Source organism: Cryptomeria japonica, chromosome 6, assembly GCF_030272615.1.
Source record: "Cryptomeria japonica chromosome 6, Sugi_1.0, whole genome shotgun sequence".
Classification (NCBI taxonomy): Eukaryota; Viridiplantae; Streptophyta; class Pinopsida; order Cupressales; family Cupressaceae; genus Cryptomeria; species Cryptomeria japonica.
In genome coordinates this window covers 408060088-408081935 of record NC_081410.1, presented here as the reverse complement: position 1 = coordinate 408081935, position 21848 = coordinate 408060088, and the positions used below count along the sequence as shown (strand labels likewise).

The 21848-nt window shown below is 38.2% G+C and overlaps 1 protein-coding gene across 2 annotated transcripts in view; it reads left to right on the top strand.

Moving 5' to 3' along the window:
- The window catches only part of LOC131065855 (polyadenylate-binding protein RBP47B'), a 29831-nt gene extending 8929 nt beyond the window's left edge, over positions 1–20902 (top strand). Inside the window, exons 2-8 of one of the 2 annotated variants that reach the window (XM_058000499.2) lie at positions 2703–3183; positions 17566–17642; positions 17725–17855; positions 19507–19603; positions 19709–19870; positions 20093–20199; positions 20296–20902. In XM_058000499.2, the coding sequence (XP_057856482.1) occupies positions 2703–3183; positions 17566–17642; positions 17725–17855; positions 19507–19603; positions 19709–19870; positions 20093–20199; positions 20296–20386 (1146 nt within the window). In that variant the 3' untranslated portion in view covers positions 20387–20902. Of the gene's footprint in view, positions 1–2702; positions 3184–17565; positions 17643–17724; positions 17856–19506; positions 19604–19708; positions 19874–20092; positions 20200–20295 lie in introns of both variants that reach the window. The other variant, XM_058000498.2, reaches the window with a different exon arrangement.
- Positions 20903–21848: the final 946 nt, after the last annotated feature.

Genomic DNA, 21848 nt, shown 5'->3' with positions numbered 1-21848 from the left:
GGCTAAGGGGCCATTGCCGAGGTTACATAAGATTGTGCTCTGAGCACCAAGTACATCCTTACTGTCGTCAAACAAAACACAAAGCAAAAAACTGCAACTTCAGACTAACATACTAAACTATACGTTTATGCCATATGGCAAACCAAAAAATACTTGCATCTCTGTCCACCTGACAACCACACCTTATCCGTCACCCCTTCACCATAGAAGTCTGTCCGACATTTGTCCCCTGACCCAGCTTCATGTCCCCTGGCTCTACTTTGAACAGCTTATCCTTCAGAAAGCCCAAACCTGCCTGTGCCTGTGCCTGCTCTTCATCCATGGATATGCCCTAGATTGAGAACGAGACAAGGGGGCTATTATATCTCTGATAAATTCTTGGCCAGCAACTGCTGTGGGTTCTGAAACTGCCACCTTTCACCACCATCTCCATATACAGCTTCGTGTCTACCTTCATTTCGCCTTTACATAGAGATCCATTATTTTCTGCATCGTTTCCCTTTCCTCTAACTCTAGCAACCATGCCAGGAAGACTGACACAGTGTCTGCATTAGTTCTATATTTATAGTTGAGCTCCTAATATTCATCCCCAACACCATCTTTAGGTCCTGTAGCATCATAGGAGACCGCTAATTGAAGATATTGCAAAGTCTTCCATCTAAAATATTCCCTCTTTACGCAATCTGCCACGCTTTAACCCTTAGCCCAAAAGAGGCCTCCATGATTCTCATGCCATCCGTCTCTCCTCTTATCTATAAATAAATCTCCTCATAAATTTGCATGCTTTAGCTCCCGCCACTGCCCTCATTCTTTATTTAAATTGTCCCATTTGCATTTTAAGGCATCCCTGCATTAATTCACTTCTAAAGCCTCTGTTCCTTCTTTGGCTAGGAAAAATCTAGCTCGTGCCAAATATCTTGCAATAATAAGTTCCTGTCCTCCGCTGTCCTTTCCGATGCCCAATTTGCCAGTCTATTGACCTAACACATTGCCCTCTCTAAATATGTGTAATATGAAACATGTCACATTCTTTCAGAAGTTGCCAGATTGGATGCAAAAATTTGCTTGATTTCCAATTTGGTGTTTTCCTTTGTCAGATTGCATTTACAATTATTTGAGAATCACCCTCCAAATAAATCTGAACATAGCCTAGATTTCTGCAAGTTCTTAAGGCCAACCAAAGCCGCTTGGGATTCTGCCTCATTATTGGTACCATCAATTAATTTTTTTGATTTGGTTGTGAAGATGTTTCCTAGCCAATCTCTAATTACTCATCCTGCCCTCGGGGTCCTGGGTTTTCCTGAGCTGCACTGTCGAAATTTACATTAACCCATCCTTCCTCCGGTGGAGACCATCTTGTTTCAGCTGTAAGATTAGAATATGGATTAAGCCGTTGATTACCATTAACTGGGGGATTTGAAATGCTGTTTTATCTCTGTGGGATTGTGTGGATTTGTCAGTACTCACTCAGGTTCTGTTCAGATTATGCTAGATTTTTCTGAATCTGCAGACTGTTTGGCTGCCCCTTTATGGAATTCTCTACCCCACCAATTCTGATTCTGAATTGAGTTTGAATCAGATCCCGATTTAGCTGCGTATCCCATGGATCCAGTAACACAGTATGTGGATCACTCCCTCGTTTCTGTTTGGCTCTAGGTGTTGTGTCTAAGGTTTCTTGGTCCAGCAGAGTTGCCTAGGAATTTGACCCATCCTCTATCTCTTTTACACTCAAGGGGCAGACCATGCCTGGAGTGGAAGAGGTGTATGGCATGAAGCTCTGCTTAGCTCACTGTGAACCATCACTCCGTGACAACTGTAGACCAACTTTTAGGTATTATATTCTGACAGTCATTTGGAACGAGGTACTTGATTTAAAAGTCATACCCTTCTCAAACCAGGAGTCCTAGCTAATTTTTACCCTTGTCCTACTTATGAAATTACAGGCTATAAAGTATATAGATTAATACCTATGTATTGAATGGAGTCAAGATCCAGAGAAGAGTTCTCTGAAGTTTCTATGATAAAAAAAAGTTTATTAGCTTAAAACTTGTTATTATCAATCAAGACATGCATCAGAATCCCTCGGTTTAAAGTGAATGTCTTTTAAACAATTCATTTGATTGGAAGTATTGCAAAATTCGTCTTGGGAACCACTTTACAAGTAGTTGTTGTGTGAACAACTATTGGCATATTTCTGTTACTGATTTCTACTTTGAGATCTTTAATTGTGTATTAGTGTATTACCTGTCATTATTTGCAACTTGGAGATCAATTATAAAAAACAGGGGTTCAATGACAGAAGTAGAAAAGTTATTCTTAGAGAAAGGACAAGTTGTTATTAGTAAGCAGCTGCGGACGGTTCTGTATTTATGTTGCTAAAGTCTAGTCTGAAATCTATTAGAGGAGCTGTCTAATTACAGAAGTAGAAAGTTATGTAATTTATTTTCAATTATCAATTGGATGGCGACTTTTTCCAATTCTCCATTTCATACACCTCTAGCTTTTCCAATGTACCATTTTGAGTGTGCTGTACAATCTGGTGTTCATTTCAGAATAGTTTTCTTAAATCATATTGTCCTGCATTTTTAGCCCTTTCATATTGAATTTGGTGGTCTTCCAATTAATACAGAAGATATTGCTTCTGTTGGATGCATGATTGCGTCAGTATGCGTCTTTCTAATTTTGTTCTTCTGACCCTGTAGGTTGTCTCTATAAAAATTATCCGTAACAAGCTGACTGGCCAGCCGGAAGGTTATGGTTTCGTTGAGTTTGTATCTCATGCCGCAGCAGAGAGAATTCTGCAGACATACAATGGCACACAGATGCCCAATACTGAACAAGTATTTAGGATGAATTGGGCATCTTTTGGCATTGGGGAAAGACGTCCAGAAGTTGGGCCGGAACACTCTATTTTTGTGGGGGATTTGGCCCCTGATGTTACAGATTATATGTTGCAAGAAACCTTTCGGACTCACTATACCTCAGTGAGAGGTGCAAAGGTTGTCACAGATCCCAGCACAGGTCGTTCAAAAGGTTATGGGTTTGTTAAGTTTTCTGATGAGAGTGAGAGGAACCGTGCCATGACTGAAATGAATGGCATGTATTGTTCTATTAGACCAATGCGCATAAGTGCGGCTACTCCAAAGAAGCCTGTAGGATTTCAGCAACCGTATTCAGCAAAAGGTATGCATACCAAGTGTTTTCATTGCCTTTGATGTTAATTTACTTTATTAATTTAATCTTCCTGTGCCATCTTCATTATGTGGATATGTTGGAATGTTTCATTGGTTGCTGGCAGCTGCCTACTCTATTAGCTTCTGTGCTTTAGTCAGACTGTTTTTTTTTAATTGCTCACTCCTTTCTTTGTAGCTAGTTTTAGTTTTTGAAAGCCATGGAGTACTTGGCAGGAATGCTGAGAACAAGTTATAAAGGTTTCTTCAGCCATTTTCATGACTCTATTACCAATAGAAACCCAAGTATCTGAGGTAAGGACCATTGGTATGATAGAGTTCCTACTTGTATATATAGCTATATAGGCCAGACCTTGGGAGTTAAATCCCGAGGATCAGCATGAAGAAGAGTTTTTCATTAAAAAAATGGCTGAGCCAAAATTCAGAACAATGCTGCAGGTCAAAGAACTATAATTGCCAAGAATGCACGATATCTAAGGTAATCATCGCTGGTATTACAGAGCTCCTATTTGTATGTATCATTGTAGGAGAACTAGGCAAGTACTTGGCTGACTTTCTGCTTGCCATGCTGAGTTGACTCGGACTCATGAGCCAACTTAGGGGTGAGTCAGGCCAAGTACTCGGCGATTATTTGCTGGGACTAATCCGAGTTTCCTTCTAGACTAGCGAGTTTTTTTTGCCGAATCGCTTGGTGATGGGTTTATAACAAAACCCATTCAATTTTCAATATTTCAGTTTATTTTTTGGCTTTATTGGTCCCATTTAGCCCAATAGAGGATGTCTTTGGCATCCACATGAGAAAAACACACTAAGAGAAGGGATTGGAAGAATGAAGATTTCATCAAAAATAGTGAGGACCTCATGCTGGAGAAAAGTTGAAAATGTAGTGATAAAATTATGAAAGATAGTGCAAGCCATGAAGGTTTGTCTGGTTTGGAAGGTCTGGTGGTGGGGGCTTTGCTTCCCAGACTGTGCGAGGGATATTGTCCCTTCATCCCACCCTAGCTCCACCCCAAACACCCACCTGTTGCCCACATGTTCCCAAGTCCAAGCCCTTGGTCCCCAATGTTTCGAGATTCTGTGGATCTATGCCATTTATTGGTTTGAGGGTCATATAACATGTAATATTTGAATTATGACCAATTGATGATCATTATATGCTTATGTGCTCTCTAAATGTATTAGTTTCTAATTTTTTTGTGTAATTGTGTTTATTTTGTTGAGTTTTGGCAAATTTTTTTGCCGAGTACCAACTCTGTGTCAAAATTTCAGGGCACTAAATCTGAGTTTTCAAACTGTGGTATACATAGCTATCAAGGGCAGAGCTTGGATTGGCACGAAGTTTTGCATTCTAAAATGTTGTTGAGCCAAAATCAAGGGCCCTGCTGCAGGTCAATAACATAGTGATTGCTCTGAACCTGTAGTACACAAAAATCTGAAACCCATATCAGCTTTGATTTCGTTAATAGATGGTGTCCATAGTTGTCGCTTATCTTGAACAAGCAACTTTCAGGTAGCTAAGCACCTTAGAGTCTGTTGGGTTTGATGCCAATGAATTAGACAAAGAGGTTGAACCTCACCATAACTGGTATTTCCCATCTGAAATGTCTAGAAAGACAGTTCTTGGGATCTGGTGGTTTGTTAACCCGTATGCAATAAATTCTTCTTTGTGTTTCTGTAAAACTTATTTCTTGAACATGAGTTTATATTGTATGATGTGGTTGCATGCACACATTAATGCCATATTAGCTATTTTGAGAGAGCAACAGTTATTTTAGTTTGATATGCTTCATGAGATCTATCCTTTTGTTTTCTTTTTTTTGATTGGTAAAAGTTTTGTATTTTATCGTTTCCCAAAAGAAACTACAATACATAGAAAATGTGGCCTTTATCCGCTGATTTGTACATATCTTCAACAGTACCCATGCATTCCCCAGTCCCCAGTTTAACAGACTTAACTACTCTTTAGTGCTTTACAAATCTCCTACCCCTACAACGAGAGGATCAGCCCAAAGTGCTGCATTACTAAAAGTCTAAAACTATATTGACTCATTTTTCCCTTTTTTGGAGGAATACAAATTCATCTGATTCTGTTTGAAGTGCTTCTTCCTTTTTACTTCAGTCCACCCTTGGCCATCTTGATTGCTACACTCTTCCACTACTCAATCTGCCACTCCCGTTTTCTCAGCAACCTTGAAATGCTCAGGGGTACACTCTAGTTCTGATTTCTTCTGGGTTGGATCCGCCATTGAGCAAAGGGGCTTTACCATCACTGCCTGCTCTGAGTGGGTATTCGGGAAAGGCGGAGGGCATTCAATAGGAGGAAAATAAACCTTCTTGACATTCGAAGAAACTTTAGACGGATTTGGATCCTTGAGATTATTAAGCACCAATCATCCACCAAGTTGGCTTGTGAAAGTTATGAGACCCCCAGAATGCCGTTTATGACAATGGGAAGCCAAATGTTCCGTTGAGAAGCAAACCCTACATCTGAAAGGAATTTTTTCATAATCCACCGGTTTCTTCCTACTCTTGGTGTCCACCTTCAGTAAAATCTCAGCAGAAAGGCCATTAACTAAATCCATTTCCACACAGATGCGAGAACACGTTGAAACTTGATAGTAAATAGTTTCTATGGAGGAGCAATAATACCTTCCAAGACCATTCCTAATGGCCTTTAGACAATCTAATTCCCAAAATCGAATGGGAAGATATGGAAGCCTCAGCCTTTAGACAATCTAATTCCCAAAATCGAATGGGAAGATATGGAAGCCTCACCCACAGGTGCAGTAGTGAAAATTTCTGAGCGTGGGTCCAATGCTGGAAACCAAGGCTTTATACACAAAAAATACCCTTGAAAGATCCAAGGACCATTCTCCAGCACCATCTCCTTTTCTTCCTGAGTATCAAACTCCAGAATAAAGAACCCTTTGGCACAAGGAAAATAATTGGCTTCCCTTGCCAGATATTTCTTCCAACTCTCGGTGACCCACGCATGCAAATCACATAACTTTGGCCATGTCTTTGTGAAGCGGCAGATCAAAAGCATGGTCCATTAAAAATTCCTCCCTCTCCAATGCTAAATCGTTTAAACAAATTTCAGGGGTTAATAAAGAAGGATAGATAGGAAAATGGGAGTTCTGCTTACTGGCTGTATCGAAGTGAAGGTTTGCAGGATTAGTGTCCACCATGCTCAAGACCTTGGGATCCATGCACAAAGCCTCTTTATTTTTTCTTCTAGGGTTTGGCTTATGGGCTGGATTAGGGTATTCTTCCTTCGCCAATGGCTGCTTCCCCACATCCACTAAAGCCCTGTTCGCCTGTCTCTCAATGGGCCTACGAACCCCTGCTGAAGCCTCGCAAAGGTGGGAGGCAGCGTTGCCTATTCCCATTCCGGGAAGGGGCGTCACTGAACAACTCCCTCCAAGCCCTTGCCCTGACTCGCACCACCATTAAACCCACACTCGATCCTTGGAAACCTTGGATCTCCTTGCTTGATCGACGACCATGCACTAGAAGAAAAAGATGGAAGGGCATTCCAAGCACTATTGGACACATAGCCATTGCAAACAGAGGAGTGCATGAAAGGGAAGGAGTGGCAGCAGGGCATTGCTAGAGTTGAGATCTATCCTTTTGTTTTGTCTATACACTTGATATGAATTTATATTTTAAACTGGAATGCCAATTGGCTTTCTCACATTGAGGCCCAATGCTTGATTCACTCTTCTTAACTTGTTTTCATTATGATTATTGTTCCATGCCATACAATTATTGGGTGCTTTTGGAAGTGACAAGGGGATATGTGTTGGTATTTGGATTGCAGTTAAGCTGTCTAATTGGAGGGAAATATTTTTGTGTTTAAGTAGATCCAGTGAGAAGCAGGTTTTCTGAGTAGGTTTTTTTGAGTCCAAGCTTAGTGGTATTGGAAAATAATTCAGCACAATGGAACAGAACAATTATGGAACGACCTTATTAGTGTTTGAGGAGAGATTCTACGATTGATATACTGCATATCCTATCTCCATTGTTTGAAATAGACAATAGAAGACTTGTCTTCTGTAAGCTTTCTTTGGTTGCCTTTCAATTTGCTTGTTATCTTGCTTGTGCTTCAAACTGGTGAAGCGTATGGAGATTCAGAAGCTTCTTTTTTGTTGCCCTCCTCCATTACTTCAAATGATTCACACTCCTTGGAGATGTTTGGCATACTATTTTTGCTCTTTGATGTTGTGGACTGTTGCCACCATCATTGTCCTTAGAATTTTTCATCTTTTGGGTGACTATACACTCTTTTTGAGACTTCACAAAAAGGAGAAATCATGATAATGATGCAATTACCTTCTTTTGGCTGATTTTAGCAATCTGCTCTTCTATAGAATATATTCTTGCTTATGCTATATAATTACCAACAAATTCCAGGCTTGCATATTGTGGTATTTCCTGAATCTCAATGGAATCAAGAATTTCTTGGCCATCCTTGTGAAGAATTCTGCTATTATGTTTCGTCTCAGCAATAGTGTAGAGTCAATTCCGTTTGTGTATTTTTGAAAGCTAGCAAGGGATTTATGTCACATTTTGCTGTGAGAATGAACAAGGGGTGAGGTTCTTACTGTGTGTTCCTCTTTCATGGGTGGAGCTTTTTGTACAGAGGTGGAATTCAGTGGTATAGTACTCAGTTTCCTATTTTGCATCTTCAGGTGCTTCTTGGATCTTTTTGTAATCAAATCTTGGTGCAGCTTATCTATGCAGAGCATTCCCTATCTGTCATATTAACTGCATCTGAAAAGGACTCCTCCATATGCAAGCGATTGGGCCCTATACTTTTCCATCACTTGCATTATGCCAACAAGGAAATGGAAATGTGTGTATTGAGACAATTTAACTTGGAGGTTCTCTCTTTTCTAAGTGCTGGGCCATCCTTTTTCTTAAATAATTGGTTGTGCCTGCTCTATGCAATCACACAATTCTGCAATATGATTGTCAAGCAATTGACATGTGAACCTGCTAAACATGCAAATGTGTTAGAAATATCCCCAACAAGCCATAAGGTACTTGCTGCTTTGATACCAAAATGACCCCTAAACTCTGAACAATCTTTGCTATTGCAAATTTACAAGATGAATCATGTTGCTGATAATTTAATTGGCTACTGAAATTCAACATAGAAAGCTGATGCAGAAGTGAGATACAACTAATAGCTCCCTCATACATTTTTTGTGCAATGTTGGAATGTGTCAACAGTCATATGTTGAACAATTACAGTTGCTACTCTAAGCATGAGCTAAAATGGTGCTGTCACATTTCAAGAGTCTATTCATTTAGTGTTTAATTACCATAACATGAAAACAATGAGTTTAAAGGCACACACACACTTACAAAAGAGTACTCACAATACAGGGGTTTATTCTGGAGAAACTCATTGTGAGAAAGCTCCAGCATTGAAGTGGCTGGCTCTTGGACTTGGTGTCGAGTTTAATTTTACAATGAACAGGGCTCCAATAGAGCAAGTTACGGGTACAACTACCCTATGGAATAAAACACTGCCGCAGTTTCAATTTACCTCTGCCCATATGCTGTAGCATATGTTTTTGATGTGCCTCAGTGTGGGTTGGGATTCAACTTGTGTTCTTTTTATTTGCTGGACTGCTTTTTGTTTTTGCAATGTCATTTTGATTTTCTGGTCCTTTCTGTTGTCTTTTTATTTTATTTTAATAATTATTGATTATATAACAAAGGATTTAATAGGTTCCTTGCTCAAAGAAATCTTGACATCAACTGGGCCTAGCCAGGGAAACTGCAATGGGGAGCCTCATCCCCAAGCATTAATGTGCTTGTCCTTGTCCACAGTTCAGTGGCCCAGCAAGGGTATAAAGCCTGTGAGTACATTGGCCCAGCAGGGACTTGAACCTGGGTGGATGTTGAAATAACACAGCTAAACCATCACACTTTGTCATCAATAAGCTTTTATGTTATCATCATCGTTAATTTTTCTGACCTATTCCCAATAAAGCCTGTGAGCGCATTGGCCCAGCAGGGACTTGAACCTGGGTGGATGTTGAAATAACACAGCTAAAGCATCACACAGTGTCCTCAACAAGCTTTTATATTATCATCATTTTTAATTTTTCTGACCTATTGCCAGATCAGTGACATTAAATGGTAGTAAAAAAGAAAACCTTAAGTTTCCCATTCCACTTTTCACTTGAGCATGGACTGTTTTTACCCACTCATACATTACAAGTCAGGTTTAACTTGAGAGATAATACTGGACGCATAAGAACTGTGTATCAGGTTTATTCTTAAGAGGTGTAGTAGCTTGAGGAAAGGGGCATGGGCATAGATTTGACATGTAGTTCTTGTTCTTCCCAGTCTAGTTGGAGAAGAGGACCTTTTGCCAGTATGAGAGGATGATCCAATTTTAGCTTTCAGGTTGGTTTAATATGTTTTATATTCTTCAAAGTTCGAAGTCTGCAAAATCTAAATTATCATCTTGCCTGGTGGGTTGTATCCAAAATCTTTTATTCTTACACAACATGCTATCATGCTTAAGGAATTTTGCTATACGTTTGAACCTGTTGATGCCTCTACATGCTTCATTACTGCAAGAAGTGGCATTTCACCTTTTTACCCACAGGGACTTGGTGCTTTCAATCGCGCCACATGAAATCACATTCTTGTTGCATTGATTAATTAATATCAGATCTCAACAGGTTTAGTTTATAATTTCCTTTAACTGGAGTAAATTAGAACAAGTAAGAAATAAAAAATAAAATAACCAATCATTAATGAGTATTGCAAAGGTTTATGTTAAAAATTCTAAATAGTTTTATAATTTATTTATGGGAGGTTAAAATCCTAAACTCAAAGTTTAGGGGTTTTAAAATAAAATGGATTAAATTTAACTTTTAATAATAAATGCTTGTGATTTATGTTAGGACTTGTTTTAGAAAAAACTTAAATAATTAATTGATTTTTTTTAAAAAAAATACATTCTATTGTCACACTCATGCGAAGGATTGCAAAATAAATAAATAAGTGTGCTAGCTGGCTAAATTTTTGCAGGTTTATTATTATGGTTGGTTATGTGTGCATTCGCTAGAGCCCCTCTTGAACAGATCCATATTCATCTGGGGTGTAGAATGCAATGCAATATCAATATATTTACTTCCTGCAGTTATTTCTTGTTGTTGGTCACATTTCTATCATTGTGGTCAATAGAAGAAATCAGGAGACATGCAACATCAAGCAAATTGAATGAATTTCAATTTTGGGGTTTAAAAATTTCATGCTTTTCTGCAAATCTTATACCAGTTGGATAATCCATTCCAACTCTATTTTGATTATGTGTGCATTCGCTAGAGCCCTTCTTGAACAGATCCATATTCATTTGGGGTGTAGAATGCAATGCAATATCAATATATCTACCTCCAGCAGTTATTTCTTGTTGTTGGTCACATTTCTATCATTGTGGTCAATAGAAGAAATCAGGAGACATGCAACATCAAACAAATAGAATGAATTTCAATTTGGGGTTTAAAAATCCATGCTTTTCTGCAAATATTATACCAGTTGGATAATCCATTCCAACTCTATTTTGATTATGTGTGCATTCGCTAGAGCCCCTCTTGAACAGATCCATATTCATCTGGGGTGTAGAATGCAATGCAATATCAATATATCTACCTCCTGCAGTTATTTCTTGTTGTTGGTCACATTTCTATCATTGTGGTCAATAGAAGAAATCAGGAGACATGCAATGCCAAACAAATTGAATGAATTGCAATTTGGGGTTTAAAAATCCATGCTTTTCTGCAAATCTTATACCAGTTGGATAATCCATTCTAACTCTATTTTGATTATGTGTGCATTCGCTAGAGCCCCTCTTGAACAGATCCATATTCATCTGGGGTGTAGAATGCAATGCAATATCAATATATTTACCTCCTGCAGTTATTTCTTCTTGTTGGTCACATTTGTATCATTGTGGTCAATAGAGGAAATCAGGAGACATGCAATGCCAAACTAATTGAATGAATTGCAATTTGGGGTTTAAAAATCCATGCTTTTCTGCAAATCTTATACCAGTTGGATAATCCATTCCAACTCTATTTTGCCTGGAGTTGGTTAGCATTTAGTAGAGAGAAAAACATGTAATTCTGCTGCAAAAAACTTTCTTTTTGAATGCAATGCATCTTGTGCAGTCCTCTATGAAAAAATGCACAAAGAAATCAAACTCACTCAGATTTTAATTGTTTTAAATTTCAAGGGTAGAATGATAAATCAATGTGTCAGGTTTCCTCATGCTTGCAAAGATTGTGAAATGCTGTTGAAATGATTACATTGTTAAAGGCCTTTTATATGAGTTCATTAAGTATCAACATCTGAAGTTCAACTATGCCCTGTTTATGGGTCCAGTCTTGAGTTTGGAGATCAGAATATGAAGTGTATGATGTACAACAAGATCTTCATTGTCTATCATCGATGAATTGATAATTTGTTTACATATAGATTAGTTGGTTTGCAGATTCATCTTTTTTTTAAAATTGTTGTGAGTTGGAGGGTTTTATGTTTTGAAAACATTTATCGTTCTAGTACTATTGCAATGATAATGTTTGGTGGATGTCTGTCATGATCCTGGCAATGGAATTTAAAAAGAACATATTATTACCCATACATTATCCTCAGACTTTTTAGGCATCAACCATAGTAATATTTCTTTGTCTTTGAAAAAACTCGGCAAACCAATAGATAGAGAGTTTTTCCATAAATTGGGAAACTAACAAAGCACAGGGAAATTCAAAAAGATAGAAAAAGAATTATGGTTTTAACTTTTTCGATTTCATGCCAAATAAATTGTAGAGATAGAAATTGAAACAAAGGAAAGTGTACAACATGAATTATGGGTCTTTTTCATTAATTGAGGATGCTGTCTTGCTGATTACATTGCTTGGTACATTACTACTGCATAGTCCAGCTTTGAATTTCAAACTTAGAAGTCAATTACAAGTAACAAAATACATAGTCAAACAACAAAGTAACGAAATACAGAGGGAGCCTATGAGACCTATGTGTATTAGGTGGCTCATTGTATGCAGGTGCTGCATTCTATAGAGTCACGTTGGATTTTGCCCTTAGCCTAAGAATTGGGGGAAGGCGTGTGGCAGGGGTTATGGTGGATGAAATTATTGTCATCAATTTAGATGATTCAACCATTTTCTTGAAGCATGGAGCTGATCATGTGGAACATCTTAACAAGTTTCTGGTAGGGATAGAGAATATGGTATCTCCTTGAATCCCATAAAAGTAATCTTGGGGTGACAGAAGGAAAGTTGTGATGCTGTATTGTATCTAGAGGAATCAAAATAGATCTGGAAAAAGGATGGACAATTTAACAAATTCCCCTACTAAGAACGAAGAAGGGAGTTCAATCCTTCTTTGATAAGATCACTCTTGGCTAGCTGCTATGGTTCAAAGCAAAGAAATGGGACTCAGACTCGGCGTGGACTCGGCAAGGGTGACTCGACTCGGGACTCGAGACTCGGATCGGCTAGGATTCGGCAGGACTCGGCAAAGTGAAAAACCCAAGAAATTTAGCGATTTTTAAGGATTTAAAACTTGTTTCATGCACCCTTTATTAAACAAACCTTAAATACACAATAACATCATCAAATAGAAGTTAATTTGATCACATACACAAGTATACATTGATCACATTAGTATAAACGCAAATTGTAGCTGAAGGAAATAGCAACCAATAACCATAGATATATAAATAGTGTCAAATGTAAAAATATTACAAAACTCATGGAATATCAAATCCATGACATCAAAATTCAAATGTTCCAGTTCCACACATATATCAAAAGTAAAACAACTACAAGTCTATGGCTCAAAGGAGCTTGGGTCCTTCCTACGAAGGCGTCTAACCCTAAGGTAGGTCCTGGATGCATCAATAGCCATACTCTCTGCCCGTGACTCCATTCTACCCTCACAAACATCAGCTGTGTCTGGCTCTGGCTCTGGCTCTGGCTCTCCTCACGCTCTAACCTCCTCCTCTGCCATGGCTACAACCTCAGCCTCTCTATCTACCTCGTCGATCCAATCTAAGTCCTCATCACCAAACATAGGATCTGTAGCCTCACTGATCCACTCAGATTCTGGATCAACCTCCTCTAGCGTGATCGGGGTGCTGTCATGGTCCATAACCTGTTTGTGTCTAAGACGGAGGTTGTAATGAACAAAGACTAGATCATTCAACCTCTCCACAGACAGTCTATTGCGCCTCTTGGAGTGTATGTGCTCAAACATACTCCAATTGCGCTCACAACCGGAAGCACTGCATGGTTGGCTCAAAATACGAATGGCTACCTGTTGAAGATTTGGTGTTTTAGGACCAAACATCTGCCACCACCTATCTGAGATGAGAAAAAGGAAAACAAAATCAGCCTCATTTAATAATTAATAACAAATTGAATAACATATAATTAAAATTATGCTCTTAGTTTCTTAAAATATACATTTTACCTGGCTGCATTTTTGTCCGATTTTCTTTGCAAAGCATACGAGAGAAGACCTGCCCTTCAGCATTAGAAAAAGCCTCTAGCTCCTGGACTATATTACTGCTATGACCAGGGGACATTCGCTCTATCACTGAGTAGAGCCCACTAAGAACCTCCTCATCCGCCTTGAAATCAGGGCGGAAATGGAATGTCGGATTGAGGTAATAAGTCGCTGCATGAAGGGGCCTGTGAAGCTGGGTCTGCCATCTCCTGTCAATGATATCCCAAATGGGATGATACTTACTTTCATCCTCTTCATAGGCAGATCTGATGCCCTCCTTGGCCCTATCCATGCCCTCGTATATGTAGCCCATTGCGGGCTTCTCCCCGTCAGCAACACATAGGAGAACTACCAAGGGCTCAATGAACTACAAATATTGTGAAACAATATGTAATATCAGTTAATGTAAGTGTGAAATTGTAAATGAAAATAAGCAAATAAAAGAAAAATACGAATAAAAATAAAAACTTAAAACTTAAAACATAAGGTAGAGATTAGAATGCTTAAAAATTTTACCTTCACGATCTCAGCACAAGGGGTCCAAAAGCCTGGCTCATCAAAAATGTAATCTGCAACATCAACTCCTGCAACACTCATAGCATAGGATGGGGAAGTCCACTCCTTACCAACAAGCATACGTCTCAAAGCTGCCTTACTGCGAATCAAGGATTGCAGTGTGATGAAGTTAGTGGCAAATCTAGTGATTCCAGGACGAGCCAACTCCTTCTGCCCCGTGTATTGCCTCATTAAGTTAAGGACCCATGCATGATTGTATACAAATTTGCAAATATTTTTTGCGTTCTCTACACATGTCCTGATCCATGCAATCTTAGCAATGTCCTCCAACATGAGGTCAATGCAATGGGCAGCACAGGGAGACCAAAATATAGATGGGTGCCTCTCCATCAAAAGTTTACCTGCAGCAACATAATTTGCTGCATTATCGGTCACCACTTGTACTACATTCTCCTCGCCCACTTCATATATGACCTCCTCTATAACCTCACATAGGTAAGTGGCATTTTTAGAATGTGCGGAAGCATCAATGGACTTAATGAACATGGTGCCACCTGAAATTTGAAAACAAAGCAAAAACAGTGATCAATGATCATTCAATAAATCTCAACTCAAAAAAAACAAACGAATAAGAATCATTTAATAAAATTCAAGTTATTCAATCACCTGCAGAAGAAACAAGAAAATTTAGGAGCGTCCGATTTCTCCTATCAGTCCAACCATCGGTCATGATGGTGCAACCCTTCTTCTTCCATATCTCTCGATGTTCCTCTAATGTGGCTTTTACATCAGCCACCGATTCTATCAAGATTGGGCCACTTATCTCGGAATCAGAAGGGGCTTTGAAACCCGCCCCACAAATAGCAATGGCATCAACCATGCTTTGCCAATAAGGAGACCTATCACAAATAAATTAAATAAGATAAGTATAAAATAATAAAATTAGAGTCTTAGACAATCACAAAGTCACAAAACAAATTAAGAATATTAACAACTTAAAAACTTAAAACAATCAAATAAAAACTAAAAGGAATTACCTGGCTGCGAAGAATGGAATATTGCAATAAAACCAAAATCTTCCAATTGCAGCTTTAGCCTTATTGTGTACCTCTTTGTTCCAAGCCATGCTCTCAAGTGAAGGTTGGGCACCAGGAGTAGTGCGTGGCTCAAAATATGAATCCATCCTAGATTTACGAACTCTAGGACCAATGGTTGGAGTTGCATTGATACTACCACTAGCACTGACACTACCGGCAACAGAAGCACTAGCACTCCCACCAGGACAATATGAAGGCATGGAAGAGGCCTCTCCAACACAACCAATGCTAGCTTGAGCCAACTCCTCCCTTTGCCTTTTCTTTATTTCTTTTCGAGTCTCAAATGTTTCTAATAGCACTTGGCACTCACGAATAGCCTCAGGAAGTGCTTTTGTGCAAGGCTCTGCATCATGGCCACGTATGCCGGCAAGTTTCAATCTATTTATGCCTCCATGAAAGATTGTTTTGCAAAATTTACATTTTGCCTCTCCTTTTTTTTGCCCAGGAAAAGGTTCTGTATATTTCCAAGCTGGATCTTTTCTACCCGGGATTGCTCTATGAGGAGGACTGGAAGTAGACATTGTTTTCAAAAGTTGAAGGTTGCTGGAATAAGACACAATTACAAAAAAAATGAATATTTGTCCATTGTTAAATTATAAATTAATACAAAAAAAAATATAATAGCAATGTTTTGATTTTGATACAAAAAACAATGTAATAGAATTTGCATCATTTTTTTCAAAGAAATTAGCAAACCTACCATGTAGATTGTTTTTTCATTTCAAAACATAAAAAAATCAGCAAACCCTACAATGTACATTTTTAAACAAAAAAAATGTACATTGTAGGGTTTGCTGATTTCTTTAAGTTTTAAGAAAACAAAAAAAATGTAAATTTTGCTTATAAAAGACCAAAAAAACCAAAAAATATAAATCTTATCTCTTATAAGAAGGTTGAAATGAAATGCAACCTCTTTCCAATCCTCTCTAACAAGCTTTTGATGCACCAAATGCAAGTATTACACTGCCCCAATGTGATTTGTTGAAGAAATTCTACTCCTCCTCCTTGCTGGTTGCCCTACTATGCTCTCTTCTTTTTCCTCACAACTCACTCTTCTCCTCCTATTTTTTCAATAGAATGAAATGAGATGCCTTTTACAACTAAGCTAAAAATATAAATGAAAAAAAAAGCAAGCAAAACCATTTTTTAAATGTTTTTTTTTTGCTTTTTTCGGCTGTTTACGCTGGCCGAGTTTTGGGCTCGGGACTCACCGGGTCCGAGCCGAGTCACCGAGTTCCAGGATTCGCCAGGACTCGGCCAAAACTCGCCGAGTACGGGTTCGAGCCACCCAGGACTCGCCGAGGGTGACTCGACCCGTTACTCGCCGAGTTTTGGCGAGTCCTGGAACTCTGGTTCAAAGGCTGCAGATTGTGATTTTGTGCTCCAAGGTTCATGCATTTAATTTGATTATCTCATGTAGAATTTAAACTTTCTTCAAGATAGCTAGGTCCTCATCTTCAAAAGTGGTTCCTCATCTTTTGCAATCCACTTCGAATATTGAGCAATCTTGCTGAGGTCAATTGGCCAATCGTCCTCAATGCTTCTTGATATAATCAAATTGAATGCATAAGTTAGATAGTTATATGAAGGTATTGGAATTGCAATTTTTTAAGCCTAATTTTCTGGAGTCTACAATCAAGGTCATGTTGAATAAACACCAAATCATTCATCTGTTGTTGAGTCAATTACAATTTGAATTAGGTGAATTACATTGGCTGACTCAAGATGTGCATCACCATCCGTTCAATGCTTTTGTCTTCCTTGGCCCAAAAAATTCCACCATTGCACTTGCAAAACTCAAATATTATCAAGATTCTGTCATGTATGATATAGTTTATATATAACGTATTTCAAACTTCACAGTTCATAGTCAAACTTTGAACTTTCAAAGAGAGAAAAGATGTTTGCAAATACTTAGTTATAAGGCAGGCGACTTTTCTATAATCATCCACCGATCAATCAAATTTTCTCTGTTCGTTATAAATAGGGTTTCAGGACCGAGTAATTGCAACTTCTTGTATTTCTTTAACTATAATATTATTTTGGGGCATTTGAAGTGGCCTTTTGGAATTAAAAGAGCATTACAGGCACTTGATACTGAATGTGGCGCTATCTGTTAGCAATTAACTATGCTTGTTGCTGGGCATGTATTTCTGGGTTCATAAGTTGTTTGACATTTGTGCTTGTTTCTTGCTCTTTTGCAGCTTCCTATCAAACACCTACATACAATGCTCCACCTGCTCATGGATTTCAGTCAGAAAATGATTCAAATAATACAACTGTGGGTAAATCCTATCTAGTTTTTTATATCTGTACATCAAATTTTCTTTCCATGCACTTTCTTACTGACCATATACTGGCAGATATTTGTTGGTGGATTGGATCCAAATGTTTCAGATGAGGAGCTGAGGCAAATTTTTGGGCAGTTTGGGGAGCTTGTCTATGTCAAAATACCCCAGGGAAAGGGATGTGGATTCGTGCAGTTTGGCAACAGGTAGATTTGACCTAACTGATTAAAATTTAAATCTTATGTTTACATTGATTTGAATATGAATGAAATTTAGGAGTTGAAATGTGGCAATTGCTTTTTAAGGCAGGCTCTTAAACATGGATGCATTTGTCAGTCTCCACTGTGTTGGCCTCAGGGAGTATTGTGTATAATACTATAAATCTCCTATTTTATCTATCTTATTGAATATTTAATTAGTTGCTTGTTAATGAATCCCACTGGACGCACCATAATTACTGCAGGAGTTAATTTGCCTTTTTGTTTCCTGAATCATTTTGCCAAATAGCTGATTTGTACCAGTTTAATGATTTATCGCTCAGTTTTAAAGACTAGGCTTGTGCAAATTAAACTTGAGAACCTGGCAAGCCAAAGAAGAAGACTCAACTGGGTGCTACTGACCACTTGGCAAAACTTGGCTTAAAAATGGCATTTAAAAAATTCAAATTTGTAAATATTTTATGTATTTCTTCCATTGTTCAAAAACTAGGACTCAGCAAAAACCCAGGAGACATCAGGTTTGATGTGGGCAAGGTGACTCAGCAAAAGCTTTGGCAACTTAAAAAAGGTTTAAATTTCTTAAAAAAATAAATTTTATTCAAAATATGGTACAAATTGTATCAAAGAGTATGTGAAACATTGGGGAAGTGTTTTTTATTAGATTTGAATACAAAACTTGGTTGATTGATAAACATTAAGTTTGTAAAATAATCATAACAAACATGCAAAAACGAAATTGTAGAGGTCATAAGTAGTTTTCCTTCCTTTATAGATAAAAAAATGAGTTCATTTAACATCAGTGTGATTATAAATTAAAATTATTTATCTGAATTAATATTTTACCAATTTCATCTGAGGAAAATAAGGGCCCAAAACAAATTTTACTTTCTACTTTTTAAAAACCAAAGTGAGGGTTTGGGGTTTAGGGGTGGCAGCCTCCAGTGGGTTTGAGGGTAAGTACCCCCCTTCATTTGGATCTGGGGGCAGAGCTCCCAATAGCGTTGAGGGCCAGTGGCCTTGGTGTGCACCTTGTCGTGATACAGGGCAGGGTTGAGGGGCAGAGCCTTGCCACCAAGCTCAATTAAGGCTTTTAAGACCCTAACTTCAATGGTTAATGATATTTTCCAAATGTAGCTGAAAAGCTCTCCAAAGTCACACAAACACACCTGCATGGGTTGGATTTACTTAAAAAGGTAATTTATTTTGCACTCTAATTGCATTTTTGCTGCATTTTCATTTTTACCTGTGGGTCTTGTGAGTTCGTGTGGCAGACTCAATGAGTACTTGCTAGCACTCGCGATGAGTCTGCACTGCGGACTCATGGAACCTCATTTTCTGAAACTTGGTGAGCTAGAGGTCGAGTTACTATGGAAGACAAATTTCTTGCAAGCACAAGTAGCTCAGCAAGTTTTAAATCCATAGGTTTTTCTATGCCCAGTTTTTGCAGTGTGCTGAGCCATGTGCTCCCAAGTTTTGCAGAGTTCAGCAAAGTTTGATTGAATTAAAGTTACCTTGCTGAAATTTGGTGAGTCCTGTTAGTGTGCGCTGGATTGCAACTTTCGTAGTTGTATCATGTGAGCAATGCAAAGAAATAGCCTTTTTTAATCACGTTTTAATAACTTGAGTTTTGTGCATGAAGAGCATCTGCTGAGGAAGCTTTGCAAAGGATGCATGGTACTATCATTGGTCAGCAAACTGTTCGTCTTTCCTGGGGCCGAACTCCTGCATACAAGCAGGTAAATTAATGAATCAATATTTATCAAATGTTTATTTTGTTGTTTTATATGAGATTCACTCCACAAAATGCATCCTATTTATGTTATGGACTAAATATTTTACAGGACCAGCCTTCCTGGGGTCAGCCTAACACCGATCCAAATCAGTGGTATGGAGCTTACTATGGGTACGGGCAGGGGTATGATGCTTATGGTGGGTATGCTCAATATCAAGATCCTTCTACGTATGCTTATGGTGCCTACCCTGGCTATGGGAATAATCAGCAGGTGGTAAGATTTGATTCTTTGTTTTTTAGCAACATCTCCGCATTTCATAATGTTTAAATGAATGTGTCTCAGATAGTTTGATCATATTAATGTAAATTGGGTGTACTTGTTTTTACAAGAGGTGGAATGTATTTGCCAGTTATAAGTATGAGACTTGAATGTATGTTATCGTAAGATCTTCAATGTTTGAATATGTTTTCGGTGTCTTGTAATGATCCATAGACTGAAGGCCAAGAAGTAGCAACAGCTGGCATGACCAGTGCCATCCAGTCAGTGGAGCATAAAGAAGAGGAAGTGTTTGATCCTTTGGCACCAGCTGATGTTGAAAAGTGCGTTTTTACAGTAAACTACTTATAATAGGGTGCAGCATGTTTGATATATTATCACTCAAGTTTTGACTAACCTTAATTCTCTTCTGATTGCAGATTGAATGCAGCTTATATTGCTGTTCATGAACCATCCTTGGTAGGTCGCCACTTATGGTTAAAAACCTCTGAACTCTTGCAGTCAGCTTAGAGCGTTGATGAGTTCTGTAGATTAGGCTGTTAAGAGTGGAAGGAAAAAAATGGTGTCTTTTCTACTCACCATATCTAAAGAATTTTTACATCTGGTTTTATATTTGAGGCGTACAATTCATGGTCTTGTTTGACTAATAATTAGTGTTGATGCTGATGCGGGGCATCATAATTTGTATCAACACCTCTGAACTCTTGTAGTCAGCTTAGAGTGCTGATGAATTCCATAGATTATTAGGCTGTTAAGAGTGGAAGGAAAAAGATGGTGGCTTTTCTAGCTCACCATTTCTAAAGAATTTTTACATCTGGTTTCATATTTGAGGTGTACAATTATGGTCTTGATTTTTTGACTAATGATTAGTGTTGATGCTGATGCTGGGCATCATAATTTGTATCATAAATTCACGCCACTGAGATGTGCTCTTTTACAACCCAGTATTTATAGAATATTCACGACTTTGTAAGTACAACATGAATCTTTGAAATCTTTGATAAGTCCAAATTATATTTTATTTGAGTTTGACTTTTATGACAATTTTATAATTCACAACTTCAATATTTTTTACCTGCATTTGATATTGAACTTAAGTTTTGACTTATAAATTGTGTTTGAACTTTGTTGTATATGATTTTATAAACATATGAAATTAATTCAAATCACAAGACCACGACATATGGTTCTGGTTGTATTCCGCGAACATAGAAATGTCAAATCACTTCAACAGATTTTGTCGAAGGAGTGCTGTGCATTAGTAGGCAATGGATAATTAACTACTGCCACAATCATATTGGGAGTTGCTTCAAATAATACAAAATTTGTCTGCTTTTGCACGTGTTATTGTTGCTAAGATCAACTAGCTCGACGAGAGATTTTGTATCAGAGATTGTCATAATTGGAAAAGGCTTTGAATGAGCTGATATGAGTGGTAACTTATAATGATTTGACGCTATGCATAAGGTGTGACCATCCTCCTGGTCTGAATTATATTTTCATCATCTAGAATAGGCAACTTGTATGACTCCCACCTCTTAACACCTTTTTATATTTGGAAACCATCAAAATTTACAACACCAGATTTGAATCCCTAACATACGAATTCAAATAATTGACATGCTCTATCAGTGGAAGCATCTATAAATCTAGGATTCAGAAATCTCCCTTCAGACTCGACATGCCCTTAGTTTAACCTTGTGGGAGCTGCTATGCCCAACTTTAGTTCTTCCACCTATTCATCTGTCATTGCTTGGGAGTGGGATTATTGTTCTTCCACGTATTTATCTGTCATTGCTTGGGAGTGGGATTATTGTTCTTCCACGTATTTATCTGTCATAAATATTGCGTGTAGGTTAGGCTGGACCTCCATATTTGCAACTCCTTTTAGCTTTTGCTAAAAATTGCCCATGATGGATCAACAAGCCCTCACACTTCCATTGTCGCATAGCCCATCTGGACCAGAATAGCC